General features: G+C 66.7%; 2 protein-coding genes across 8 annotated transcripts; one reads left to right on the forward strand and one right to left on the reverse strand.

Annotated features, from left to right (window-relative positions):
- The first annotated feature begins 1,810 nt into the window (after window positions 1-1,810).
- On the forward strand, window positions 1,811-14,029 carry AGPAT2 (1-acylglycerol-3-phosphate O-acyltransferase 2). Its single transcript, XM_015094112.3, has 6 exons — window positions 1,811-2,110; window positions 9,936-10,069; window positions 10,425-10,600; window positions 10,860-10,955; window positions 12,530-12,602; window positions 13,371-14,029. The coding sequence occupies exons 1-6, from the start codon at window positions 1,929-1,931 to the stop codon at window positions 13,544-13,546; spliced, it is 837 nt and encodes a 278-aa protein (XP_014949598.2). The 5' UTR covers window positions 1,811-1,928; the 3' UTR covers window positions 13,547-14,029.
- Window positions 14,030-14,660: 631 nt separating this feature from the next.
- On the reverse strand, window positions 14,661-26,500 carry EGFL7 (EGF like domain multiple 7). Of its 7 annotated transcripts, XM_042245438.1 has the most exons (10): window positions 26,307-26,500; window positions 22,031-22,894; window positions 18,287-18,408; window positions 17,961-18,077; window positions 17,044-17,159; window positions 16,797-16,892; window positions 16,499-16,663; window positions 15,887-15,951; window positions 15,172-15,334; window positions 14,661-14,980 (listed from the first exon to the last, which is right to left on the reverse strand). In XM_042245438.1, the coding sequence occupies exons 3-10, from the start codon at window positions 18,364-18,366 to the stop codon at window positions 14,958-14,960; spliced, it is 825 nt and encodes a 274-aa protein (XP_042101372.1). In that variant the 5' UTR covers window positions 18,367-18,408; window positions 22,031-22,894; window positions 26,307-26,500; the 3' UTR covers window positions 14,661-14,957. The 7 variants fall into 7 exon arrangements, with proteins under 7 accessions (XP_042101372.1, XP_042101374.1, XP_042101373.1 ...); XM_042245440.1 differs by lacking the exon at window positions 18,287-18,408; XM_042245439.2 differs by lacking the exons at window positions 22,031-22,894; window positions 26,307-26,500 and adding an exon at window positions 21,022-21,098.
- Between the last annotated feature and the right edge of the window lie 882 nt (window positions 26,501-27,382).

The raw sequence follows: 27,382 nt of genomic DNA on the forward strand, positions 1-27,382 counted from the left end.
GCAGGACAGGGCAGCGGGTCGGGGGTACGGGGCCTGGGCCGGCCTCTCCCCATCACCTCTGTCAAGTGGGGGAGCGCTGGTCTTGGAGGCTGCTCGTGGCCAGGCCCCATCCTCCCAGGTGTCAATGGAGCACCCGGGGAGGTGGGGGAGAAGGGTGGTGAACAGGAACCCATAAACACGTGGCTGAGTCATGGGAAACGCTGGGAAGAGCGAGGCGGGGAAGGCATCTGAGGGGTGGGCGGTGCCGCCTTGGCACTGCTGGCGCTGGCGGCCACAGGACCTCGGGCAAAGCAGCGCTGTCTGCGGCGGGGTTTCTGAGGACAGGATTCATACCTCAACAAGAGCCCCCTGGGGCCTCCAGCTGAGAAACTGGGGACCCCGTGACACCGCTGGTGGTCCTGGGCCCACCTGACTCCCCGAAACCTTCTCTTCCGAGTCTCGCGGCAGTCCGTCAGCCCCACGGCAGCCCGGGCCCAGTGGTGCCAGTGCCCGCCCCTCCTCCCTGGGCGGGGAAGCTCTCTCAGGCCTCCTCCAAGGTCGGGGAGACGCTCATGGACTTGATGCAGGCGGGTAGAGGCGTTTGCGTTTGCTTGGTCGCCGCCCGGTTACTCAGCTGTATCCGACTCTTGCAGCCCCATGGACTTCAGCCTGCGCGGCTTCCCTGTGCCGAGGGGTTTGGGCCACAGGCTTTGCTGTGAAGCATGCACGGGTGTAGCCCAGGGGAAGGGACGTGCCCCTCGTGAAGAGCGAGAACGCCTGTGCCCAGGCTCCTCCACTCTCCTCGGGGAAGCCCTCGTCCCTCTGGGCCTGATGCCGCCCAGTCATCCCGTGATGGGCGATTTTGTACTTGTCACCCAAAACAGCGGTTTGGGGGCTTTAGTGAAGCATTTCAGCAACAGACGCCCCAGCATCTGAAACAGCGCAGAGGCTGACAACAACCTTTTGAAGGCCTCCAAGCACCACGTGTGAGGCCACTGGTCAATGGTAGCAAACCCAGGCCTAGGGCCGCAGTGGAGGGGCCGCAGTGGAGGGGCCGCAAGAGGAGGGCACTCATGTACGAGGGAAACTTGGTGTTACAACCCAGGTCTGCTCTGAGATCTGTCAACGGCCCCCCAGGGGTGACCTGGGTCTGCTCTGAGATCTGTCGACGGTCGTCCCCTAGGGGTGACCTGGAGTTCCTCCCTGCAAGCCAGAGGCTGGCCGCACCACTGCCCTGCCAGGCTGGCCCACCGGCTTGAGTTGAAGTCAGTCGCCCGATCCCTGGGCAAGCCTGACACCTGGGGCAGGAGACAACCTGCTGGCCTGGCGCCTATCGTTCGGCACCCAGGCCCCGCCCAGACACTGGCCTCCTGCCTACCCAGCCCGTCTTCAGACCACCGCTCCCCCCAAGCCTGGGTCTCCCCGCAGTCGCCAGAGGGGACCCGAAGAGGCAGGCTATCGGTTCGTCACCGGGCGCCGCTCAAGGGCCCCTTTGTGCGGTGACCGGGCTGGCACGCGCCGTCGCGGTCTGGGCTCAGGGGCGGTGCCGGCGGTTGCGGAAGGGGATGGGGTCCGGCCCGGGTGTGGGGGGGTCTGCGGGGTGCCACGACCCAGGTCACACGCTGCGAAGGTGCGGGGGCTGGGGGCGGGCGCAGCGCCAGCGGCGGAGGGTGGCCTGGCGCCCGGGCAGAGGCACCGTCCCGGGACGGAGGGGCGGGGAGGGGCGGCGACCGCGCGGCGGGTGTGGAAGACGCGGGCGGGCGGGGCGCACCTCGCCGCTCCCTCGCGCGCCGCGCTCGCCGGCCCGGGCGCCCCGCCCCTCCGCCCTCGCAATAAGGGGCGCGGGCCGGGCGGGGCGAGGAGGAGGGCCCGCCGCCGCCGCCAGCCCGCGCGGCTGGAGCCCAGGCAGGCAGCCCGCGGCCCGCGCCGTCGGGGCTCCGGGCGCGGCTATGGAGCTGTGGCCGTGGCTGATCGCGGCGCTGCTGCTGCTGCTGCTGCTGGCGCAGCTGAGCCGCTCGGCCCGCTTCTACGCTAAGATCGGCCTGTACTGCGCCTTCTGCTTCACGGCCTCGGCGGTGGCCGCGGTCGTCTGCCTGCTGCGCCACGGGGGCCGGACGGTGGAGAACATGAGGCAAGGGGGCCGGGCGGGCGCGGGGAGGGCGGCCGCTTCCGCTTCCCTAACTTTCGCGTGTCCTTTCCCTTCTTCCTGCCGCGCCGCCTCTCCAGGGCTCCAGGAGTAGGGGGAGCTCGCCTACGCCCGAGGGGAGAGCGGGTCGGGGAGCGCGCTGGGGGGTGGGGGGGGGGGGGCTGCGGCCTGCGGAGCCCGCGTCGCCGGGTCCCCGCGCCCTTGCCCCGGGGCCCCGGCCAGGGGCCGGCACGGAGGGCTTTACAGAGGTCTGGCCCTCGGCGTCGCGCAGGGTGCCGGCGGCTCCGAGAGGAATGCGGCGGGGCCGGGCTGGCAGAGGCTCGGTTCCGCTTCCCCGTGGCGGGGGTGGGGGCTCGCCGCCGTGCACCGTCGCGCCCGGGTGTCTCAGCCTCCTCCCTGCCATCCCGCCCGCCCACCTGTCGGGCGATGAGCGCACCTGTGCTCAGCCCCTTCCTTCCGCTTAGGAAGGTGTGGTGGCTCCAGCCGCGGGAGGTTGGGCGGGGACTGCTGGCCCTTGGGGTCCAGCTTTAAGCCAGGGGAAAATGCAGTGGTGGCTGGGATGTCCCCCTCCTCCCATCCCCAGAGTTGGGGAGCTTGCTGGGGTGGGGGTCAGGCTGGGCTGACAGGAAGAGTTGGAGATCTCTCCCGGGCAAGGGTAGGGGCTGGGGAGGCCACAGTGGCCCGAGAGGGGCTCCTTGGCCCTTTCCCCCGGATTCCGATGGGGAGAGGCCGTTGCTAACATGCCACCCTGTGGCTTTGGCAATGATGGTCTTTTGGCTGTGGCCTGGGGTGGGAATACTGTGGTCCCTGAGGCCCCCACCACCCCAGCGCTCACAGGGCAAGGGGTGAGGGGTCCTGGCTTTCTGCCCTTCCTGGCCTTGTCCATCCGAGCAGGCTGACGCTGCCAGACTGGCCTGCTCTGTACAGTTCTTCACGGCTGTTTTCAGGAATTTGTGGCTCCCGCCGCCCCAGGAGTGGGCATGAGGACTAAGAGTGGGGAAGCCTGATGGGTGGGCCATGGGTCTCCAGTGCCCACCCTGCCCTCCCCCGACCCCACGTGGCCCAGGGCAGCAACCCAGGGAGCAGAGATCACAGGGGTGGCCCACTTGTTGCCTTTCCAGCTGTCTTCCCAAGCAGTCAGCTCTCTGGGATGGGGAAGGCTTGTATCCAGAAATAGGGGGTTCCTCAGGGCTGGGCCCTGCCGGCAGGGATGCTGACCTGAATTTGAGGCCCTGGGACCCCCTGCAGACAGTGGGCTCACAGCCTGTGTCTGTTCCGCACCTGCTGGGTGGGAGCCAGCCAGAGTGGGGCGGGGGGTGGTTTCCGGCAGCAAGGGCTGGTGGGCTCCTCGGAGGGGCAGCTGCCCTCCCGAGGCCAGGCCCGAGGGTGGCGCGTCTGTTTCTGAGGCAGGAGGGGACCCTGAGCCTGGCTTGCGCTGCGTGCAGGTGGGAAGCGGGTCCTGGAGCAGGCTTGCAGCAGGCGTTCCTAGCGGTCACCTTCTCTCTCCCTGGCTCTGTGTTGTCTTTAAAAGGTCCAACTCGCTCTTCCAGGCCTGGGCTTGAAAGCTGCTTCCCCGGGGTCAGACTGGAAGTCACAGCCACCCTTTCTGATCATGGTGGACTGGCAGGCCGACCTGACCAGCACTTGGCACCCCAGGCCTAGCCGGCCCCGTGGCCTCTGCTGCCTCGGGCTTGTTCCCCGAGCCCAGAGCCCAGCTTGGCCCCCAGCCTCGCATGAGATTCGGGCCTGCTGGGACGTCCTCCTTAGCTCAGGAGGGAGCTCCCTTCCTTGGGGCAGCCCCTGACTCAGGCTCTGCACAGGCCAACCCAGGACATAAGAGAGGTGCTGAGTCCTCCCCAGAGAGAGGCAGGCCTGGGGGTCTAGGAACCCACAGCCCCCTTCCCCTGCAGCCCCAGGTCCCACAGGGTGGGTCATAGTGATGATACCCACGACTCCCCAGTGATGGCAGAGAGGAGGGTCCCTGTGAACACGAGTTCCCCAAGGGACGCGGCTGTGGAGGGCTGAGAAATGCAGAGGTCGTGGAGGCGCTGTGTCCCTCTAGGCGCTGTGCCCCTCCAGGGACAGGCGCACGAGGACAGGTGAGGTTGGGGACCGTGTGGACAGGCTCCCTCATTTCAGGCCCGTCCTGGGCTGGACTGTGGGTGCCTGGCTGCCCCCCTCTCCAGTCTCACCCTGACTTCCAGAAAGGACTCTGCCCATCAGTTCTGTCTTGCACCCCCATGCACTGGCAGATGCTTCATCCTTAGGGAGAGGGGTTGTTCCTAGTCCCATTTGATGGATGAGTCCGCAGAGAAGCAGCTTGAAACTCATGTCTCCGGGGGTTGGAGCAGCGGGGAGGCAACTGGTAGGTCCCAGAGCTAGGATGTGGCAGACCTGAGCTGCAGAGCTCAAGGATGACTTCAAGGTGGGTCTTTTCCTCTGTCTCACCCAGCATCGGGGCCGGGGGCAGCACTGTGGCTGCACACCAGGCTCGGGGAAGTCCTAAGTTCCAGGAGGGACAGCTCAGCTCCACCCACCCCCTCGCTTTCCCATCTTCCCTGTAACCAGCAGCCTGTCTCTGTGATGGGGCAGCCAAGGAGGCTTTTGTCACTGGGTTGTGAGTTTTGAGTGTGCTGGGCAGCGCTGGGAGCGGAGGGCCAGAGGCAGGCACTGTTGCGAGCACGCTGGGGCCGGGGCCAGGGACCCCCTCCCAGACTGGCGGGGGCCTGCGTGCCAGGCGGGGCTGGGTCCTCGTCCTGGGGGCAAGTGCCCTTATCACACCCGCTGGGCAGAGAAGAGAGCGAGGCCCAGGATAGCCCTGCATGTTAGAACTGGCTTTGGATGTCGGATCAGGAAAGCAGATAACAGTACCTTAACGCAGAGAGTTTCCTCTCTCACACGTTCCAGGCAACCAGGACAGGGGCCGCAGCTAGGCTACAGGGTCGGGGGCAGGAGAGTGAGGCGCTGGGTCGGTGGAGCCCCCACCTGCTCAGAACGTTGAGGATGGGCATTGCTGCAGCCAGGGCCTGGGGTGGGGGCAGCCCTCCCCCTGGGCGGACTCCTGCAGGCCCGGAAGCAGAGCTCCCAAGATCTGGACACTGCTCGCAGCCCCACCTCCTTACAGGCCTCTGGCCTCCACACCACTCCTGAGCCCCCGTTAGCACCTCTGGGCACCCGCAGAGGCTAGCGCCCCCAGCTCCTCACCATCCAGTGTTCCGGCTCATCTGATGCTGGGGCCTCCTGTCCCCTGAGCAGACCGATGGCTCTGTGTGCCTGCCCTCCTGGCAGGGCCTTCCCGAGTGAGTTCCCCCAACCACCCCCATCCACCCCCGCCAAGTCGTAAGGCAAAGCCCACGGGGTCTGGCTGAGGACTTGGCACCACTTGGCCGAAATAGCTACTGGGTCTCCCCAGAGCTGTCTAGCCTGAGTCGGGGCTGAGGGCAAAGTTCAGCAGGTAGCCGAGACCTGACCTTGAACCACCTCCCAGTGGCCGGGAGCAGGTACCGGCTGGGGGAGGGGCTTCTTTCATTTACTTTGGATTCTTTTCTGCCTGCGTTGTCGCCAACATAGCCGCTGTCTGTGGAGGGCCCCCCTCATCTAGCTCGACCCCTCCACGACCTTCCAATCTCACAAGTGGAAACAAGAAGTGTAGGGAGGTCAAGTCCGTTGCCCAAGGTCACAGCTGTGAGAGGAGCGTCAGGCCCTGTCTGACCCAGAGCTGGGGCGGGGTCCGGGTGTCCGCAGATGAGCACGGCTGGTCCACGGAGGCTGGCTGCCAGGGCTTCGGCCCCAGGCCCCCGAGAATCCACACATTTATGGCGCTTCCTTCGAGGCCAGCGGCCCCGATCAGGGTTAAGTGGAGGGCTCCTGAGAAAGACCCACAAGGGGCGAGGATGGCGCCTCTGCTTAAGGAGATCACTGCCCCTGTGGGTCTTGGAAAGGGGGGCAGGCCCCCCTGCCTTGCGGGGAGAGCTGGCACCAGTCATCCACCTGGCAGCTGCCTGCAGTGCTTCTGGAAGGCTGGGCCACCTGGCTTCAGGCAGCCTTGGCTCTGCCTCCCTGGGAAGGCAGGACTGGAGCTGGGGTGTGAACATCCCTGCCCACACCTGGGACTCCCACCCTGAAGCTGGGGCCCTGCTTCCTGTGGGGAAGGGCACTGGGGTCAGCTGGGCTCCGAAGAGGCCTGGGCTGGGCAGGCCTGGCTGCCTGGGGAGGGCAGCTGCTCAGAGCTTCCTGCTGGGAGAGAAGGGCAGAGCCCCTCCTGCTGGGGGTTGGGTGGGGGCCAGAGAGCCCCTTCAGCGGGTGAGGGGAGGCCTGCCGAGGAGCTAGAACCCTTCACCTGGCAACCCTGGAGCCATCGCCCCGCCTCCAGGTGGGCCTGTGCCTGGCATTTTCCATGCAGTTTTCCAAAGTCAGGTTTAGGGGCGGGCTCCAGCCCGTCCCGGCTTCCCCACTGTGTGACTCTGGGCAAGTCGCTCGGCTTTGCTGAGCCTCCACTTCCCTGGTGCAGGAGTATATGACCTTGTGGGGTTACTGTCTGAGCGAAACTAGACAGCTGGCGTCTGTCCCCGAGCAGGCTTGGCAGGTAGCGTGCAGCGCCGGCTCTCGGGCGTGGGTGTGGGGCGTTAGTCCCTGCGGTTATACATGTGCTGCACTTCAGGCCAGGACAGACCGGCTCTCCCTTCCCCGGGGCCCTGGAGCCTCTGCACAGCTTGGGCGGCCTCCCTCCTCTTGGAGGAAGCACTGTGAGAATGATACGACGTCCCTACCACTTTTACAGAAAACCTTGACAAGATGGGACAGTAGGAGAAGGAAGAGCGAGACCCCTGTGCCCACCCCCCTGCAGGGAGTGACTGGTGGACCCTCCCTGTGAGGAGCGTCGCTTGCTTCTGTCTGCTCCCCGGATGCCCCTTTCTTTTGCAGCGTCCTATACTTATGTCAGTGGCGGTGTCTTTTAGTTTGAGTGCAGTTATTTGTGAAATGTTGCGAGTTGCTCCCTGGGCCTGTCGATCCCTCCTGGAACCGTTTGGTCCTTGGGAGGTCTGCCTCAACTGGCATGGGAGAGGCCCCTGCTAGGCTGAGTATCACAGGATACTGTGATCACAGTATATACAGTATCTTTCATCACCCCCCACCCCCAAATACTGATCCTGTCAATTAGATACGAAAACGAAATATAGAGAAGTTCTGGAGACGGAAGTTAGGGACAGCTGCATTATACACGTGTAAATGGTTTAAAATGATGGATTTTATGTTATGTGTATTTCAGAACAATTTGTTTCCTTTTGGCTGAGTCAGGTAGCATGGGGGATCTTAGTTCCCCAATCAGGGAATAAAGCAGGGATCGAACCCAGGCCTCCCTGCATTGGAAGGGCAGACTGTTAATCACTGGACCACCAGGGAGGTCCTTCATCACAACTGTTTAAGAAGAAGAAAAATGGAGCCAGCAGATACCACCAGAGAGTGACCCACTGTCCTTTCCAGATGTAGCCTGGGACTTTGCCTGTGAGCTTGGCAGGGAAATGCAAATGACAGGTTTGCATTAGAAGTCCCGGGAACTGTCCTGGCAGCAAATACATAGGGATCTTTGCTCTTTCCTCTGCCGCAGCCCTATCTCGGCTGACCCCACGGGGACCCCGAGGTGTTCTTTCCCTGATCCCAACTGCGCCTGTGCGTCGGCAGCTTTAGGATCAATTGTCAGAAGAGGATTGCAAACCTCAGGCTTCCTAAGGGCTCTGCGAGGTGCTGCCAACCTGGCCTCCTCTGGAAACCTCTGCGGCCTCCCACCGCTGCCGGCGGCCTCCCACCGCTGCCGGCAGCCTCGGGCCGTTTCCCGACACCTGCCGGCACCTCCCGTTATCCGGCTGTCCTCTGCCGATCCGAAGGAAGAGGACAGGGCTTCTCGTTTCAGTCTGCATTTCCTCTGATGGCTAGTGAGATTGCGTGCTTCTGTGTTGTTGGACGACACACGTTTATCCTGTTCGTGAATGGCCTGCTTGCGCCCCCTCCTTGGGTCAGTCAATCTTCACAATGACCCTAGAAGCCATCTCTTGGCAGTCGAGAAGCCCGAGGCTCCCCAGCTGAGATGGCCAGGCGAGGTCTCCTGAGAGTGTCCAGCCAGGGGCACCTCTGAGCCGGATGGGGACAAAGGGACAGGCCTGGCTCGAGCTGGCAGAGGCTTAGCGCTAAGGAGGACGGCCCAGCTTCCAGGTCCAGCAAGGCTGGCTGGCCCGACTGCGAGCAGCCAGGGCTCAGCTGCCTCCCTCGCGGAGCGCCTCTCTCCCGCCTGTGCCGTGGGAGGAGGAGGGGAGAGAGGCTGTGTGGGCCAGATGCAAGCCTGCCTTTCAGACAGAGAGGCAGAGCCAATAAGATCCACTCATGTGAGGCTCAGAGGAGTCTTATCCACAGAGACAGAAGGTGGGTGCTGGGCCCGGGGCAGGGCGTGTGTGTGTAATGGGAATAGCGTGTCTGTCGACTTGAGAAGATGAGAGAGTCCTGGGGACGGACGGGGCAGTTGTACAGCGTGACTGCACTTGAACTGCGTATTCAAACCAGCTCAGAGGGTAAATCTTGTGCTGTGTGTATTTTACCAACACTTTTAAAGACTTGAGTGGCCCCGCTCTGAGCCTCTGCTCTATTGAGAACCAGCTCTGGGCCCAGGCCCTTCTGGCTGGAGTGGAAAAGGCCTCCCTCCCGGTCAAGACTGTGAAGAGCTCCCTGGCGGTGGGGTGTGTGTGTGTGTGTGTGTGTGTGTACAAATCTTGTGCAGGAAGTGGAAAGCTCTTGGGTCACTGGGAGCTTACCCTCAGCCCCCACCCACCCACGGGTGGGAAGGACCCAGGGGGCCTGCAGGAGCGGCAGAGGAGTGACCTCAAGCCTCAGGCTCCACCACCCCGTGTGCACTGACCCCTGACTGGCACCGGTCCCGTGCCAAGTGTGTGCAGTGTCAACCTCCCTGCCAGCCAGCTACCCAAAGACAGGGACACACTTGGTCTCCCTCACCCGTCACCTCCTGCAGGGATAGGCCCCTCCAGGTCACGAGTGCCCAGGGCAGCCTCCTGCCGGGAGCAGGGACCGTGCACATCCTGGCTCCGCTGGCATCCTTGTATGACCTTGAGTGTGTGTGTGTGTGGAATGGGCAAGCTGCTGCTTTGTAGGACAAGGAGGCGTGAAGGCCATGTCACCTCGATGGTGCCCGCCAGGCCGGTCTCCCCAGCAGCAGCTCTTCCAAGCCAGGAAGCAGCCCTCAGCTCCTCGCCCAGGTCTCCGCTTGGTGCCCACGCTTCCCTTGCTTGGGTGCGGCTCTGCCTTGAGGGACGGGCACTTCCCGGGGGCCCCCCTGCCCCAGCCTCCTCTGCGGACAGCCTCTCCACATTGGCCCCTTCGGTCTCTGATGCGGCTGAGAACAGAGTTCGCCCAGCCCCGAGGGGTTCTCAGCCTCCATCCCCGCCATTCAGCTGGGCCCCCAGCATGGGGTGACAAGCGGGACTCGGGGGGTGGAGGCTGGATGACAGGTGCAGATCCGGGTACGCGGACGTGGAAGGGGGCATCCTTCCCACGGCTGGGTGTCAGGGTCCCCGAGGCCTTGCTTCCATGTGACCTTCATGTCACCGGCTGGGGAGGTGGGGGGCAGGGGGGCACTCGCCATCCTGCTGAGGGACAGGACCTGAAGGCGCTCGGAGGGGAAGGTGGGCTCAGGGTCAGTGGCCAGCCTGCCAGGGTGGGCTGGGGGGTCTCCGGGCTGTGTGCGCAGAGCCCACGTCACGCTGGAGCAGTGGCCCTCTGCTCACAGGGCCTGTCTCCCCCACAGCATCATCAGTTGGTTCGTCCGGTCCTTCAAGTACGCATATGGCCTCCGCTTTGAGGTCAAAGGCCGTGAGACGCTGGACGAGGACAGGCCCTGCGTCATCATCTCCAACCACCAGAGTATCCTGGACATGATGGGTGAGGCCGGGCTGCAGGGGGCTCTGCGGGAGGGCTGACCCTCCCCAGTTGCCCGGGGGTAGGGGTAGGCTGCTGTCCTACTCGGTGGAGGCTGGACCCAGCTGAGCTGGCAGGCGGGGGTTTGACACTGAAGGGAGGGACCTGCGTAGTGCCTGGACCTGGTGGGTAATGGACTGGGCAGCCTGTGGGGGGCCCCGGGCCCTGCTGCAATGCCCCCCCTGCTGGGAAGCTGAGGCCAGACAGTGCCCAGGGTCCAGAGGTGCCCGAGGCCCAGGGCTGGCCCGCTTCTCCGTGGGGAGTGGCCCCTGAGCTGTGCCGTCTCCTCTTGTCCCTGCCTGGCGTCTGGCGCCCACAGGCCTCATGGAGATCCTCCCTGACCGCTGCGTGCAGATCGCCAAGCGGGAGCTGCTCTTCCTGGGGCCTGTGGGCCTGATCATGTACCTGGGAGGCGTCCTCTTCATCAACCGGCAGCGCTCCCAGACGGCCATGAGCGTGATGACCGACGTGGGCGAGCGCATGGTCAGGGAGAAGGTGGGTGCCCGGGGCTGGGGCGCCCAGTACTGTAGACACTCATGCCCGATCGTGGTGTCAGGTTGGCCCTGAGGGTCAGTCCCTGCGGCAGAAGAACATGCCTGATCGCTGCGTGTCTGTGAGTCGCATACGGAAGAGCCAGGCGTGGGGCCTCGGTTGTCAGCGGTGGTGGTCTCTGCTGAGAAGGGGGGCTCCCCAGGGGTGGGTGCCTCCCTGGCGGCCTCTGGCTTCTGGGTGCAGCCTCCTGTCTCTTCAACAGCTCAAAGTGTGGATCTACCCGGAGGGCACGCGGAACGACAATGGGGATCTCCTGCCTTTCAAGAAAGGCGCCTTCTACCTGGCGATCCAGGCCCAGGTGCGTCGGGGCTGCGGCCTCCTGGTGCGGCCGGGGTGGGAAGGGCATCCGGGCTGGCCTACAGCTGACGGTGACCTCCCGGCCGTCCGGGGCCACTGGCACTCGGGGACCACCTGCCTCTGGACAGGCAGCACCTGTCTGTGAGCTGCTGTGGAGGGCAGTCCTTGGGGTCCCTTAGCCGCTCTGAGCGTGAAGGCTGGCACCTGGTCAGCCCAGGACCAGCTGGAATGACACTCATCACCTCCACACCTGCCCACGGAGCTCCAGCACCTTGCTTTCCCGCTGGCCGGGCGAGGGGGGCTGGGGTTGGCGTAAAGAAGGCCCACTGACTGGGCTGTCGGGAGGGCTCTGCCAAGACCGCGTTCAGTCCCCCTGCACCCCTTGCCGGGGCAGGTTTGGGACTGGAGGGTGGGGGGTGGGGTGTGCACCAGGGCTCACAGGGGCCAGGACAGAGTGAGTGGAGAGCCCGGCACGGGCCTTTGTGTTGCTCTGGTCCTTGACTTCTAGGGGTACAGTTTTTCCTGGGGATCTCGGGGGGATGGCGGGAGAGGCTTGGGGCATGTCCCTCCGTGGGGCGGGGCTCCGGGTGGGTTCGGGTGCCCTGTCTCATCCCCCGGTCCTGTGCTGGGGGCTGTGCGCAGGGGAAAGCCATCGGGGTAGGGGGGAGCTTTCTTCTTGCCTGGTCGGGGTCAGGCTGCCAGCTGGGCAGGGCTCTGCCATCTCCTGGGCTTCACCTGTGACAGGTGGCCTCGAGCACCCCCTGGTGGCCCCAAGCGAGGCTGGAAGAGCCTTCCTTCCAGAAGCTCCCAGCCTGCGCCGGGGTCGGGGGGTGGGGGAGCTAGAGAGAGGGGCGGCTGGGGCTGGGGATGGGAGCCTGGGCTCTGATCCCCGCCCTGCCTGAGCACAAGGAGGAGGACACCCCTGCTGCAGGCCCGGGGCTGGTGTCTCTATCCCTTTGCGGTGGAGAAGGGGTCGCGGGGGTCATGGGAGAGAAGAGAAGAGCGGAGCCTTGGGGGATGGTGGGGCCAGGGCAGCCTCAGCCAGGACGCCAGGCAGCGTATTTCCTGTCAGCCCCCCACCCCAGGGCTAATGATTACTCCCAGGTGCCATTCCCGACACTGGCACCACCACCGTGGACTTGGCCCTGGAGTCTTCCGGGAAAACCGGAAGGCCCTGCCCCCTCCCCTGGCTCCTCCCTGGGGTCGGGGGAGAGGCTGGGAAGGAAGAGATGGTCAGAGAGACCTCAGTTATCTCCTCTGGCTAAACTGGACAGGGCCCTGTGTCATCTCGGGACCCTTGGGGGATGTGGAATGTGAGTCCGGTGGATGTGTGCCAACCCAGGAAGTCTTCCTGGAGGAGGGGATACTTGGGAAGATGTGCAGGATGAGTTTACGGACTGGGGGCCACCCAGGGCACGAAGGGTGTCCCAGGGCAGTGTATGGAAGCACTCTGAGGCAGAGTGGTATGCCTGCCCGGTGGCCACAGGGGCCATGGGGGCAGAGCTCGTCCCTGGGGATCAGGCTCCGCGGTCAGGCTGGGCTCCGCCCTCAGGCTGCCACTTCTGCTGTCCCTAGGTGCCCATCGTCCCCGTGGTTTACTCCAGCTTCTCCTCTTTCTACAGCTGTAAGACGAAGCTCTTCACTTCAGGTAGCCCTCTGCCCCCCTGCACACACACACCTGCCACATGGGGGCCCGTCCACCCGATCTCAGTCCCTGTGACACCCAGACCCCGCTTCTGGGGGCCACTCCAGGCCGTGCCCCTTAGTGACTGGGGGAAGAAGGAAGGAGGCCCCGCCTTGAGCCCCGAGATCAGGGCTCCCAGGGGTGGGCAGAGGCCCAGCTTCACACACATGGGCTGGGCCGTGCCCACAGTTCCAAGGGCCTTAAGGGGTGCACTTCCTGTGCCCGGGGTGGGCTCCGAACCAGTGCATCCAGGCCCGACTCTCAGGCAGCAGCCACCCGGGGACGCCCCTCACGCCCCCTGCCACGGAGCTCAGGACCTCCCTCCATCCTTCCCTCCAGACCCCCACGCGAGGGTGCCTGGTGCCCAGGTGGGAAGTGGGGTCCAAGGGAGAAGCTGCCTGCCCCACACCCGGGACCCCGAGGCCACCTGCACCCCTGTGGATCGCAGGCGGGGGCTGCCCCGGGGCCTCCTGAGGGAGGGGATATCCTGGAGCCTGAGTGGTCCTCACGAGGCAGCGGGCACTCGTCCACACCCGCTGTGAACGTGCCTGAGAGCGTGTGTGCGCCTGCGTCAGTGATTCTCAATTAAGAGCCAACTGCCGGAGACCAGGGTGTCGGGGAGAGCCCAGTCCAGCCCAGGCCCACGGGAGGCTGGCAGACGGCTGAGACGGGGGAGAGAGGCCCCCCGCAGGAGCCCCCCAGGCACCTGACGCCCCCACCCCACCCCCACAGGGACCATCCAGGTGGAGGTGCTGGACGCCGTCCCCACCCGTGGCCTCACTGTCGCCGACGTCCCCAAGCTTCTGGACACCTGCCATCGGGCCATGAGGACGCGCTTCTTCCACATATCCAAGATCCCCCAGGAGAACGGGGCCCCCTTGGGGCCCGACACCGAGGAGGCCCAGTAAGCGAGGCCCGGGGCAGGGAAGGACCTGGCTGGACAATGGACAGAGGGGCTGCCCCCCCACCCCGCCCACCAGACACCACTGTGTCCCCTCTAGCCTTCCCCCCCGGAAGCGGGGCCTCTCTTCCTGCACTGCCTTGGGTCCAGGCCCCCCGATGTCCCTGCAAGGGAGAGTCAGCCCCCCAAGCTCTGAGGGCAGGGCCTTGCCCAGCCCTGTGCCTCTGGGGTCTGGCGTGGGAGCAGGTGTGGATCCCCATGGGCTGACAGGGCAGGGCCAAGCCCCACCCTCCTGCCCAGGCCTGCATCAGGCCCTCAGGGAGAGGTGGGCTCAGGGGCCGGGACGCCTGGGCTCACACCCCCCGGTGGCTCATGCCAGCTGGGCCTCAGGGAGCCAAAAAGCAGGGTCTGCGGCTCCCGCCCGCCCTGGGGAGCGAGTCTGCTGAATGGGTACTTGCTCCTGTTTTTATAAACGAACTCTTGGAAGTGCCTGCTGACTTGTGCTCACTCAGAGGGTGGGCATGGCTGCCTCGGCTTCCCATCCTCAAGCTGCCCACGCTTCCCGCGCCCAGCCGTCGCCCTGGGCAGTGTTCCTGCCAGGGTTGGGGCCACAGTCACCCTGCAGTGCTTCTTCCGTTGGGGGTGGCAGGCACGCCTGGGGTTGGGCAGGCACGTCGAAAGGAGGCTAAAGATCTGCTCTTTGGCTGCCGGCTGGGGGTGGGGCCAGCTGGTCACCTTCACTGAAACCACGCCCTCCAGCCCCACTGGAGTGAAAATGAAAGTCGCTCAGTTGTGTCCGACTCTGCGACCCCAGGGACTGTACAGCCCATGGAGTTCTCCAGGCCAGGATACTGGAGCGCATAGCCATTCCCTTCTCCAGGGCGTCTTCCCAGCCCAGGGATCGAACCCAGGTCTCCTGCAGGCGGATTCTTTACCAGCTGAGCCACAAACGAGAGAGGGCACCGAGACCCTGTCTGGGGGGCCCGGGGTCGGGGGGTAGCGGCTGGCAGTCTCCCTGCCAGCTCCAAGGCTGTCTGCCTCTCTCCCAGCACCTGGCTGTCGGCCTGGGGGAGGCCCGTCAGCTTCAGGACGCTCCCCAGATGCCTTCGTGGACACAGCAGTTCAAGTCTCACTTTATTCTGACAAAGGACAGGGTTGCCTAGTGAGAGGTGCCGGCCCCAGGCCCTGGGCAGGGCGCCTCGTACCGTCCTCGGCCGTGGACCCACAGGCCCTGAGGGTCGGCCGGGGTGCAGGGGGCTGGCTGGCTGGGGCTGGATTCACACAGGGTGAGCCTCACTCCGCCCCGCCCCAGGTGGGGGCCCTGGGGCTTCCCTGGTCAGCAGGGGCGGGGCGGGGCGGGGTGGGGCGGGGCGAGCCTCTCCAGGCTCTTGGTTGCCAGGACTGGTCAGGCGGGCCTGTCACTCCTCCTTCTTGCAGGAACCTGTGGGTGGATGGGGGGCGGGGTGGGATGGGGTCAGAGGTCACCGTTTCTCAGCACCTTCTGGCCAGCCAGGCCCACCCACTCAGCGCATGGCGGCCCCGCCCTCCACCCTCCGACCTCTGGGTGGGAGCAGGGGTCCTGGGCTGTGTGTGTTGGGGGCCGGGGGAGGTCACGGGCCCCGCAGCACTCACAGGAGCCCAGCTGCTCCTCCAGGAAGGAGATCTGCTCACTCAGAGAGTCAATGCGGTCCAGCTGCTGGAGGGAGTGGGCCAGGAGGCTGCCAGGGTCAGGGAGTCCGTGCTCCAGGGCGCGGGAGGCCAGGCTGTGCAGTGGGGCCAGCACCAGCTGCAGCTTCTGTGGGGTGGGCAAGGCCCCGGGGAGCCGGCGGGGAGACCTGTGTGACCCTGGGCCAGCCCCTCACCCTGTCCTTTCCGTAAGGATTTAAGGACAGTAGGGTGGCCAGCAAGCAAGGCACTGCCAACCCGCAGACCCAGGTCCAGCTGCAGGGCCCTGCAGTGTCCACCAGAGGGGGCTGCTGCGCTGGGAGCCCCCGGAGGCTGGTGGACGCAGGTGATCACACGGGCCAGCTTGGCCAAGGCCTGGACCCCTGGTCAGAAGGGCTGGGGGAGGGGAGATGGGCTTCTGAGGGGGTCTCAGGTCAAGGACCTTGTGGGAAGGCCTCAGGGCACTGTCCCTGTAGGGACAAAGGCAAGGCATGGACTGGACCGAGGTTCTGGCTCTTGGTGGGGTCTCCGCCCCATCACGTCCTGGGGTCCCAGACATCGCCTGCTGGGCACGGTGCCCAGACCAAGGGCACCCTAGAAGCCGCTCCGCCAGGACACCCCCATGGAGCCCCACTCCCAGGCTGAGCCCCACTGACCCTGGGGATCCCTGCCCGGGCCTCACCTCCTCCAGCACATCCACCCTCGACTGGAGCCTCTGTACTTCCTCCTTGACCTCACTGTCCGCTCCTGGAGAGGGCAGCTGCGGAGTCAGAGAGGCCTGCTCCCCGCCCTGCGCCCCCCACCCTGGGCCAGCCTCACGGCCCCATGCAGGGGGGCTCCCGGTGTGGGGCCTGGCCCTGGGGACCAAGTTCAGCCCCAGCTCCTGTCGTGTGAGTCCCGCCCCGGCCCCACCTTCCTCCAGGGCCTCACCCGCGCCCGCCCCCCGGGGGCCAGGGTCTCCGCCGTGCTCAGGGTGGTCTGGGCCGACGTCCGCGCGTGCGTGCACTCCGTGCTGGGCTGCTGACGGCGCATTATTACTCACGGTACGAGTTTGAAGTGTCACAGCGCGTACCAAAAGTAATAATGTCCCGTCACCAGCGGAGGTGCTGTGTCTCCGGCTGCTCCGCGAAGGGACCCCGGGTGGCGGCAGCTGAGCTGAGGCCCTCCCCACTGTCCCCGCGGGAAGCCACGGTGTGGCCTGCCTCCAGGATCCCCATCATCACCACCGCTCCCCCGGCCCGCCCTGCCCACCCCCAGGCACAGCGGCAGGAGTGGCATCTAGAAGGCACCTTACCTGTCTCGGGGTCAGGGGTCACCCTGGGGGTCCCTCTCTCAGGCAGGCAGACTGCCCCGTCCACAGATGGCCGGTGCCCCTCCCAACACTGGCACCAGTAACTGCCCGCCGTGTTGACACAGTGCTGGGGACAGCCGCCCCCTCCGGCGCTGCACTCGTCCACATCTGCAGGAAAGGGGGTGTCAGGCCCGAGCACCTTCCCTGAGCCCCCTCAAGACCCACCCCTCGGGGCTGCTAGGGCCTGTGGGAGGTGCCCGGGGGCTCCCTCCCCCTCTGGGTGGCCGAGTAGCAGCCTCACCTGTCTGGCAGGCATCGCCCTGCCACCCTGCAGGGCAGTGACAGCGGCCAGGCTGGACGCAGCTCCCTCCGTTCTGGCACGGTGGCTGGCATATTGCTGTGGGGGTGGGCAGGCCTGTCAGCAATGCAGGAGGGTGCCCGGGGCCCCGCTTGGGGGTGGTGTGCAGCCGGGGGATGGGTGCCATGCAGGGCCCGCTCTTGCCCTGCTGGGCTCTGCTTCCCTGACACTGGGCGCTCCGGGGACTCACCTGCCCCACAGGCCCCCGGCACCCCACCGGTCCTCTTCCAGCCGGGGCAGCAGGCATAGCGAGGCCGGGAAGGGGCTGGCCCGGGGTGGCGGCGGTAGGCGGTCCTGTAGAGGGTCCTGAGGGGGCAGTGGCAGCTCAGAAGGGCCTATGGCCCTCACGGTGCGGCGGCAGGGGGGATGGGGGCTCCGTGCTGCCACCAGGGCCCCCCCCACTGGGGCCTGGTTTCCCCACCCCGTTACCACATCCGCCTGCCTTCTGGGCTGGCTCCGGCCCCGTGCCATTCAGAAGCTGCACGAGCCATCTCCCCAGCATGGATGAGGCCAGCAGCTGTGCCCCCAGAGCGCCTCTACCCCCAGGGAGGGCACCTCGGGGTCCCCGCCCAAGCCGCCTTTCTGACCCAGGCTGCCCTGTGGGCAGAAGCCCAGTGGAGCCTGGAGTGGAGTAGAGGTGGTGCCTCGGAGGGAGTCTCCTGTTCTGGGGAGGTTCTAGGCCCTGAGGGAAAGGGGCTTCCCACCCTGTCCCCGTCCCCCATCAGAGGTCCTTAAAAACTTCATGGAAAATAGAATCTTTCCCAACCACATCACATCCCCATAGCAAAGAACGAGAGATTCTGCCCCCCCGACACGCCCCCCAGCCCATGCTGGCTCAGACTGGGACGTGCTGGGTCTTGGGGGAGGGGAAGGATCTCCAGCTGTAACTGTCGGGGGGCTGCCAAGGGGAGGGGGTGCTCCCTGGAGCCCAGAGGGCAGGACCAGGAAGAGGCTGACCAGGACCAGGTGACACGAGGCTCCGTCTCCAGAGCACACTCGGACCCAGCCTCCGCAAGGCCTTTCACTGCTGGGGCCTTGGTCTCCCTCCGGGGGCCCTCCCAGCCCCGGGGCTCGCGTGTGGCAGGCAGCAGTGGGGGCGGCGCTCACCGGTAGGTGCTGCAGGCTCGGTACCCGTCGCAGGTGGTGAGGAAGGGCTGGTATACACGTTGCACAAAGGACTCGGACATGGGGCCCTGGGGAGCCCCGACGACACACACCCTGCGTCTGCGGGGGGTGGGGGGAAGAGACGGGGCCAAGAAGTCAGCAGGGGGCTCCCAGGGCTGGGACCCTCCACCCCGGAGCCCAGGGGAGCCGGGCACCTGGGCAGGGGATTCCCCGATGGCACGCTCAGCAGGGGCTGCAGGGAAATGCCAGCTCCCCGGACGCTGGGGGCTGCCCCCGGGGAGAGCTGAGGGCCCCGAGCCCCGGCTCACCCAGGCCGGTAGACGTGCTCCGCACTGCCCACTGCCAGCACCAGGAACCAGAGCGGAAGCAGCTCCTGGGAGCCCCACATGGCCCGGGTTTCCGGGTGGAACAGCCTTCTCCTCGGGGTGGCCTGGAGCACAGAGTGCAGCCCTGTAAGACCCTCTGCTGGTCCCCCCTCAAGCCGGCACCACGGGAGAGACGGTCCCCTCGGCTCGTGGTGCCTGCTCGGCTCAGCCGCTTTGCTGGGGCCTCTCACCATGGCGGGGGAGCCCCCACGGCCAGTGCCCGCTCTCCTCACCCCTAGCCCACCTGGACAAGGAGGCTGGCCCTCACTAGCCACATACAGCCCACCCTTGGACCACAGAAGGGCCAGGACATCGGGGTCTGGAAATGGAAGCTGACGCCCTTGCCTGGGGAGAGACGCACCTGGGCCCTGCTGCGCTCGGTCAGGTTCACCCGGGAAGGTGGGGGCCGAGGGGGGACTACCCCTCCCTCCCCTGGCTGGGCTTGGGGCCTTCCCACAGCAGGGCAGAGCTTGTACCCCAAACCTCGGTCTGCACATGGGGCATCCAGGGCAGGCCTGAAACCCACCCCAGCTGGCTTGGCCCTGGCAGCCTTCAGGGACCTCATGTGCCAGGCCTGGGAGCCTGGGGCTGTAGGTGCCCGGCAGGCAGGAGGTCCTCCTGGGTTGGGCCCGGGGCCTGCCCTTGGGAGGGGTCACTCCTATGCTGGGGCCTGAACCACCGTGCAAACCGCCTCCAGGCCTCCCAAGACTGGCTCCATCAGGCCCCGGACAGTGGGGGGGTTGGAGCAGCACCCCACCTGCCAGTGGAGCTGATCACATCCCTGTCCTGGCGGCGGGTAGGAGCCAGGGAGGCTAGAGAGCAATTTCTGGGACTGAGAGAAAGCCTAGCCCAGAGTCAACAAGCCAAGCCAGTGACAAGCCAAGGGGACTGGAGCGGGGCTGCCGTCGCCGAGTGCCAAGAGTCTGGGGAGCGCGCTGCTCCCCTGCTCTGGGAGCACCATCTGAGGTCCCCCCAGGGTCCCCCGAAGGACAGGGCACGGGAAGGAGCTGAGCTTGTTCGTGTGCTGGGGGCAGGGAGCAGAGTCTGGGTACAGTCGCCTCCCTCCCTGGCACTCAGCTTCCTCTGGCTCTGACGGGTCAGTCCCATAGACAGGGACCACCACGAGCATCGAGCATCGCTGAGCTCTGTATCCACACTGGGGTTCAGCTGGGCGCTCGGTCCAGGCCCTCACCCGCCACACCGCCCAGCCCTAGAGCTGCACGAGGGTCCTTCCTGCGAGCCTCCCCCCCCCCCATGCTCTGTTGGTGGCCTGAGAGGGGCGGGCTGGGTGGCCGAGCAGGCAGAGGCTGCAGCAGGCAACTGAGGTGCTGGATTTAGTTTGGGGACTGTAGGGGGTGGCTGCTTCTTGGCAGTTTCTGGGCTGGGGTACATCCTGCCGTCAGGCGGTTCAGGGGATGAACTCTGCAGGGGGGCACCCTGTTAGGCACACACTTGGGGGCCTGGCACTCCCGGCAAGAATTGAAATGAGGGGGGAAAGGTGGTCCTGGGAATGGGCCCCGGGAAGGCAGAGGCGGGCCAGTGGGCTGGCAGCGCCGGGCAGGGGCCTCCCGGCTTTGGCAGACCCTGAGGGCACCCACACTGGGCAGTTGGGTGTCCCCCTCGTGCACACGTAACTGTCCTCCACAAACACCCACCCAGCACCTCCGCTACCTATGGAAAGCTGGCTAGGAAGGAAGTCGTGTTTTTTCAGAGGAGAGACTGGATTTTTGAAAGTCATGCTTTTCTCCTAGCCCAGAGGAAGCGGCTGGCTCTGGCCTCCTGCGCTGGGGGCGAGCAGTCTCATTTCCCTTTGCAGTTACAGCCCCACGGGGGTGGGAGACAGGGCAGGCCGGCAGGCAGGGAAGGGGGACCCATGCTGCCTCCAGGATGACAAGGAGTACTGCCCCATCCCCTCTGAGGGTCTGCAGGAGCCTGCCCCCACCTGCCCGGGGTTGGGGGGGATGGTGCACCGCACAGCCGCCACCCGCGGAGACTGAGTCCGCAGAGCAAGGGGCCTGACTCTGGGTCCCCCCTTCCACCGTGAGGGGTGCTCTGGACGTCAGGACCAGGGGTGGTGGACATGGGGACGCGGGGTGAGATGCCTCCCTGGGGGTGCGCCCTCTCCACTGCCCACCCCACGCCTCCCCTTTCCCCCTGCATCATGGGGAGCCGGAGCGAGGGGGAAGTGACCCCCTCCGGCCACCTCAGGGTACAGCTAGCCTGGGCTGCGGGGTCCCGGGCCCGCCGGGCTGCGGGCCAAGTCCTGGGGGAGCCGCAGGGCCCGGATAGGGGGATAAGGGGCCGCAGCGCCCCCCACCCCGCGCAGGGACCCCCCACCCCTTGTGGCAGGGCCCGGGTCACCCGTCACCAGCAGGGGGCGCCCTTTGCCAAGGCCGCTGGGCCCATTCTCCGGACCAGGGGACTGGGCTGGGGGTCGGTGCCGGCGGGGCAGAGCCCGGCGCTCCGGGCCGGCTCACCTCCGGGCTCCCTGCGGTCGCTCCGCGTCGCCACCCCCCCACCCCGCCCTCCCTCTCCCCGCGGCCCCAGCTCCGCGAGAGGCCAGGGCCCCCGCCTTCCCGGCCCCAGCCCCCCGGCCCCCAGCCCGAACTGTGAGCACACCCCCAGCCCGCGGCGGTCCCCGCGCCCCCAGCCAGGAGCCCCGCTCCCTCCGCACTCACCGCCCAATCCGGGGCGCGCACGCGCCGCTGCCGCCACCGCGCCGAGGGGCCCGGGCCCCGCCCGCCCGCCAAGCCCCGGCCCCGCCCCGCCCGGCCCGCCCCCAGCCCGCCCCCAGCCCGCCCCGGGCCCCGGGTGGGCGCCGAACCCCCCCGCCCGCCCCCATTGCGCAGGTTGGGAAACTGAGGCTCCTCGGCAAACGGCGCCCCCGGGGCCGGGCAGTGAGTCAGCTAGAACCGGGGCTCCTGACGCACAGCCCGCCCCCGATCGCTGCCGCCCCTCCCAGCCCGCTCCCCGGGACGCAGGGCTGAGACTGCGGCCAGGTGCCCGGAGGCAGAGCCCACGCGAGCCGGGGGTAGCTAGCTCTCGAACCCCTCAGGCTGAGCAACGACTCCTGGGGATGGCCATCGCAACCGGGCGGCCAGCTCACTGGGCACCAGGGGTTGGCTAAAGGCGACGGCTGCTCTGCAGCCACACGTGGGGTGAACGGCAGTGACCCCCGGGCGCATAGACTTCTTGAGATGGGGGGTGGTGAGATGGGGCTGGCGGCCTCAGCAGCACCCTGCTGGCTCCTAGGTGTGTGCTGAGCCTCGCTCCCGGCCACTGTGCCAGGTCAGGGGGCCTGTGGGGCTTCCACCCGGCTCTGCCTTGGTTCAGGACAGTTGGGACCACCTTTGAGTGTGCCTCAGGCCCCTGAGGAGTCCTCCGCAGGGGGCTCCCGGGCCATCCCCTCTCCTGTCCAGGCCCCTCTGCACGTTTGCAACGTGGGCTGAAGCAGCCCCAGGTGGTGGAGTGGGCAGCAGGGCCCACTGTGTGGCCAGCGCAGTGGGGACCAGGTGTGGGGCGGCCGGCCCTCCTGAGAACCCTGTCATTTGAGCACGGGGATTATCCCAGCCCTCCCTGGGCCTGCCTGTCTCAACAGTGTCTTCCTCGAACCTGAGCCCCGGCCCTGTTTACCTAAGTGCATGTGTGTGCAGGTAACAGGTTCCTGCTGCTGCCCTGGGCACTCACCTGGGGAAGGGGGCTCCCTCATGCCCTGGACGCTGGTGGCAGCAGCTCTTCTGGGTGGTGGGGGCCGCTCGTGCCTCCCTGGTGCCAGGGTCTGTGGGTCAGACACACAGCCTTGATCCCCCTGACATGCCAGGGCAGGTGGGGTGGGGGGCCAGTGTCCGTGCCGCTGAGGGCCCTCAGCCTTCACTTGGCCTGCAGACCTCTACCCTCGGATGGTCATTCAACTCTGCACACACCCTCAGCCTGGCTGTGTTCATTGCTAGGGGATCCTGAGACCCCCAGATGGAAAGCTTCTCTAGGCAGCTTGGGGTGCTGGGTGGGTGTCCTGTGGGTACATGGGGAGGGGGCCTTCGGGCAGAGCCAGCAGTTCCAGGGCATCCGGTTCAGGCCTCCCTTGGTGCCCAGGAGGAGAAGGAAGGGGCCCGAGGTGGCTGGACGGGAGCCCCCTCCTGGACCAGGGGGCCTGGAGGCCCCGGGAAGATGCTCTGAGTGCTGCTGGGATGCTAGGACGGTTGAAGGGGCGGGGGTGCCCTGACACTGGAGCTCTTCCCTCCAACCCCAGCAGGCAGTCCCAGGCAGTAAAGAGTTCCAGGCCAGGCCTAGGGGGGACAAAGGGGAAAGCTGCCCTGCTCCATCCCCTGCCCCCATCCAGCCCCTGAAGCTGGTCACATGACCCTTTGACCTCCGGGGCCTGGAGCGCTGGTTGGGCTGGTCCTTGCTTGGCTGCTGAGCTGGATGGTGGGTTAGCCTCTGCTTTTTCCGCTGGAACGTGGGTGCTCGTCATACATGCCGGGGCGGACGGGCAGGGCCCAGGAAGGTCCCTGTGCCCCCTTGGGGACCTGTGCTGCTCCGGGTAGGAGGCTCCTGTAGGGTGCCAGGGGGGCCAATGGAATGCCCACACTGTGCTCCACCAAGCTGTCCCTCTCCCCGACCCCCAGCCAGCCCCACAGAAGGCAGGGGGCTCCCCCCATGGCCCATCCTGGCTGCAGACTCGGCTTTGGGGTTCCCGTCTCCCCTCTGGCGCCCATCCCCAGCACCCTTGGGGTGTTTGCCCACCCCTGGGGGATGCCTTTGGGACACACAGGTCCCAGAGAAGAGGGGTCAGTGGGGCCAGGGGTGGGGGTCCTGCTTCCGACCCCAGGGGCTTCCCCGGGAGAGCAGGGCGGCCCAGGAAGGGGCTCGACGGCAGGGTCACCACCGCGCTGGCTCCCCTTCCAGGGCTCACGGAGCTGCTGGGCTGCCCAGCGCCAAGAACGGGGGTGGAGCAGGCCAGGCTGGCGTCCAGACCGGGCCGCCCCAGTGGGTGCCCTTGGCCAAGGTGAGGATGGCCCCAGTAGGAGTGCCGATGAGGTGGCCCCGGAGTGGAGAGCCCTCGGCGCTCAGCCCACAGGTGCCCGTGGTCAGGGAGCCTGCCGAGGGCGCTCTCCCCGTCCTGCCTGCTTCCCGTCCCTGCAGAGCCGCCCCTGCCGTACCTGCTGCTGCCTGCGCCCCGGCTCGGCTGCCTCCCCGGGCCGGGGGTGTGCCCTGCCGCCCCTCGCCCGCCACCTCGAGGCGCCTCCGGAGGCCGCCCGCCTGTCCGGTCCACGGGAGCCTGCTCCTGGGCCATGGGGACGGCTGCCTCGGGGCAGGGAGGCTCCTCCCGGGACGAGGAAGGGCGGCTTTTTATGCTCCATCCCGTGTAAATCGGGATTGGGATGGGCCCTTCCCGGCCGGACTTCCTGTGTGTGCTGCCTGCTGATAACGGGGTCTGTCAGTGAACAAACAGGAGGCCGAGGGCGGGCAGGGGGCTGCGGGGGGGCGGGGGCCGGCTGAGTGGCTGGGGCAGGGCTGGGGGAGCTGCCCCCTGGGGACTTCAGGGTCTAATCCTGAAGCAGCCGCAGACTTTGCTGGGGCCCACCTGGTGACCCTGGGGCCCGACGGGGCCCACGTGTGTTGGGCGTGGCTGGCACCCAGCGCAATCCTGAGGCTGGGGGTCTACCAGGCTGGCAGGGCTCCGCAGACAGGCCCATTTGTCCTGTGACTCAGGCCCTCGGACGTGTGTGGCGGGGCCCGGGGCTGGGAGCAGCCAGGGCAGGCAGCGGGTGGGTGAGGGAGCTGGGGGTCTGAGAATAGCCTGTTCCCTGGGTTCCTGGCGCCCTGAGTGGCCGTGGTCCGGGGAGAGGCAGGGAGCGCAGACATCAGCCCAGGGCCTTCTCTAGGAATGAATGGGGCGGTGAGCTCCTTGCTCCAAGGGTGAGAGCCCCCGGTCCCACTTCGGGGGCCCTCGCTAGGGGAGGACAAGAGGTGTTCCCTGGCCTCTCGGGCTCCTGAGGCTGGGGAGGGCATTGTGGGGGAAGCCTGGGTGGCCACAGAGGGTGCTCCCTCAGGCGCTCCAGGTGCTCCAGCCTCAGGCCAGACCCCCAGTTCCCTCCTTCTGGCAGTGCCCCAGTGGCTGTGCTCTGGCTGGGTGGGTGCCGCAGGGGAGCTGGGCAGTGACCGAGGACACAGCTGGACACGGCTGGCTGAGGGCCCTGGGTGAGCAGGCCCCCAGCCCGCCATCCTCGGGGCTCAGCCCTCACCCACCCACAGTCTGGACACCCTCATTTCTCTGGCCTTGAGCACCTCTGCTCAGCCTTCCCTCCCTCCACCCCACCTAGCTCGACGTCCTGGCCAAGAAGGGAGCTGGGGCAGATCGGAAAATTCCCCCCGGAGTGCTGAGAGCCAGAGGGAGCCTGCCCACCCTTGCTGGGGGCGGGAGGTCTTGGCGGTCAGCCCAGACTGCTCTCTCCCCGCCCCCCTGGGAGGGTGTCCTGTAGGCGAGGCTGTGGTCAGCACAGGACCTTTGCTTCTCCTGGCCTCAGTTTCCCCATCTGTTCCAGGGGGTCAGGTGAGGTGCCCCAGTGGGGTGGCTGTGACTGCCGAGGAGGTGGCTGGCCCTTAAGCATTGCCGGATGGTGTCTGGGGGCTCACCCCCCACCTCTTCCCTGCCAGCCCCCTGTGGCCTGCCCTTGCTCCCTGGCTCTCTCACCCAAGGGCCCAGCTGCCCAGGAGGGCTGTGTGTCCTGCTGAGTGTACTAGAGGCCAAGTTGGGCTTTGCCCACACCCAGAAGGTGGCCCAGACCCTAATGCTGACCCAGCCCTAGGTCCAGGGGTCAGCTCGTGCCCCTGGGTGGGAGGAACAGTGGGTGTCAGGGCTGGCTGGGCGCGGCCCTATCTGTGTAAGGATGGGAAGACTGAGGCCCAAGGGGGAAAGAGGCTCAGCCCAGGTGAGCAGGGCCCCCCCGTTCCTCCTGTGCCCCACCCCAGGGGGCAGCCCCAGGGGGCTGAGGTCATGAGCAGCTAATTAGCCAACTTGTGAAATAGCTAATGGGCCCCCCTCCATCTAAAACACGGGGAAGTTTAGGGAATTTTCTGGAAGGGCACCCAGAGCACGCAGACTGAATGGTGGGTTGAAAGATGGAATTACAGGCAGTGCGGGGAGGGGGGGGGTCTTCTGTGCCCCAGTCTTCCTGGCCCACTGGTTCTGGGACCCCCACTGCTCTGGGCCCTTCCACCAGCTCTGCCCTGCTGCAGCTCCTACAGGGCCCCGCACGGCAGCCAGCCCGGCCCGGCCTGTGGCCTCAATCCCTCCGCATCCCCCAGTCTCAGATCCTGGAGCCTCACAGGCAGATGCCAGAGATGAGCTGAGGTCCCGGCCTGCCCCGGGCAGGTCGGGGACGGGCAGGGACTGCCTGCATGGAGGGTGGGCTGAGTGCCGGCAGACGGAGAGGACGGCTCTGGCCAATACCCCGCCAGACTCCAGGAGGGCCCTGGGGGCCTGCAGGGGGTAGGGTACCTCCTGCCCCACGGGTGCCTGCTCCCGGGTGCTGGGACGTGGGGGCTCACTCTGTGTTCCAGTCTAGGCGACTCTACCTGGGGCGGGCCAGGACCACCCCATCCTCAAGGAGGTCCCCTGCCTGCCCCCCATGGCATCTCTCCAGGGTCGGCGAGCACACCACCACAGCAGGATCAGCTGGGGAAGGAGTTGGTGCCACCCCGAGGGGGCACTGAGGTGATCATCGGCTGGGGTCAGTCCCTCACTACCAGGCGGCCTGGAGACCCGGGCCCAGGGCAGAGCCCCCGTGCGGTCAGAAAGCTGGCGTTCCGGTCCCAGCTTTGGCTCCTGTGACTGCAGCCTCGGCCCATGCTGGCCTCAGTTTCCCCATCCACTCCCCAGCCCATAGGCGCAATGGTCCAGTGGCCTCCCAGCCCGCCTGCAGGCATTCTGGGGGTGATGGACTGAGTCCCGCCTTCTTACCTTCCCAGAGCGCACTGGTCAGGCCGGGGGCGTGGCGGGGGCAGCCAGGGCCTCCCTGGCCTCCTGGGACCCTCCCGGGAGCCCTCAATGCCAGGCTTCTGGCCTCGGCAGGCTCAGGAGCAGACAGACCAAGCCCCTGGCAGAGGCCTGCACGGGCATCTGGGGCGGCTCGAGGGGCGCTGGGCGCAGCGTGTGAGCCAGGCCGCCAGAGGAGAGGACAGGAGCACGGGGCAGGGGAGAGCAGGGCTTCCTGTTTACCCCCCGCGGTGGCCCCTGCCCTCAGGGACAGGATGGCCCTGTCAGCCAGACTCCCGCCAGATGCAGCTGACCGCATCTGGCCCTTCATCCAGGGGCGCGTGCGCCTGGCCCAGTGACCCGTCCCTGGTAGGACTGGAAGGGAGCTCGCATTCCCCTAGGCCCAGGGAGCTGTGTACAGAGTTGGATCGGGTCCCACAGGGAACGGGAGGTCCCACTGGGAGAACGGGGGTCTGTCCGGCAGCCGGGGGTCTTCAGCTGTACCCAGGCCCCCAGTGGCTCCTGCTTCACACCTCTTAGACGTGCCCACTGCCTGGCCCTGTGTGCAGTCCTCACGTCTAACCCTGGAGCTGCTGCAGCTGAGGCTCGTCAAGGGGAGATGATCCCCTAGGCTCGGCTGGCGTGAAACGGAAGCTCTGAACGCTGAGCCCAGGGCTGCCTGGGCAGCGGGAGACCCTCGGGGCACGCTTGGCCCCTTCTCCTTGCTGCTCCGTGGTCTTCCTCGCAGGGGACCCCTCACACAGCCCTCACGGTCTTTCTGCTGCTCGTGTCCTCCCCCGCAACCATGACCTCGGTTTCTGGTGGGTCCCCCAGGGCTGTGCCCTGTCCTGGTCACCACGCTTCCTTGGGCAGTCCCTGGTTGCAGGACAGGCATGAAAGCGACCCCTGCCCGACGTGTCTCCAGGCCACCCCCACCCTCCGTGTGGGAGCGCTCCAGCCTCCCCACAGCCTCGCCAGCACTTGCCGCTGTCCGCTGTTGTGTCTTAGCCATTCTGATGAAGGTGCAGGAGTATCGCTGTGCTCTTATTTCTTTAATATGG

Source organism: Ovis aries, chromosome 3 (genome assembly GCF_016772045.2).
Source record: "Ovis aries strain OAR_USU_Benz2616 breed Rambouillet chromosome 3, ARS-UI_Ramb_v3.0, whole genome shotgun sequence".
In the NCBI taxonomy this organism is placed as follows: domain Eukaryota; kingdom Metazoa; phylum Chordata; class Mammalia; order Artiodactyla; family Bovidae; genus Ovis; species Ovis aries.

What these genes read in the sequence shown, in the direction of transcription:
- AGPAT2 (XM_015094112.3), top strand. Translation starts at nt 1,929, where the DNA reads ATGGAGCTGTGGCCGTGGCTGATCGCGGCGCTGCTGCTGCTGCTGCTG. An exon ending in CGGACGGTGGAGAACATGAG is followed by an intron (nt 2,111 to 9,935) that starts GCAAGGGGGCCG and finishes TCTCCCCCACAG; the next exon opens with CATCATCAGTTGGTTCGTCC. An exon ending in GAGTATCCTGGACATGATGG is followed by an intron (nt 10,070 to 10,424) that starts GTGAGGCCGGGC and finishes TGGCGCCCACAG; the next exon opens with GCCTCATGGAGATCCTCCCT.
- EGFL7 (XM_027966158.2), bottom strand. Translation starts at nt 23,703, where the DNA reads ATGGAGCATAAAAAGCCGCCCTTCCTCGTCCCGGGAGGAGCCTCCCTG. An exon ending in CGAGCCTGCAGCACCTACCG is followed by an intron (nt 16,893 to 17,960) that starts GTGAGCGCCGCC and finishes CCACCCCCACAG; the next exon opens with CAATATGCCAGCCACCGTGC. An exon ending in GGGTGGATGTGCTGGAGGAG is followed by an intron (nt 15,335 to 15,886) that starts GTGAGGCCCGGG and finishes CCCACCCCACAG; the next exon opens with AAGCTGCAGCTGGTGCTGGC.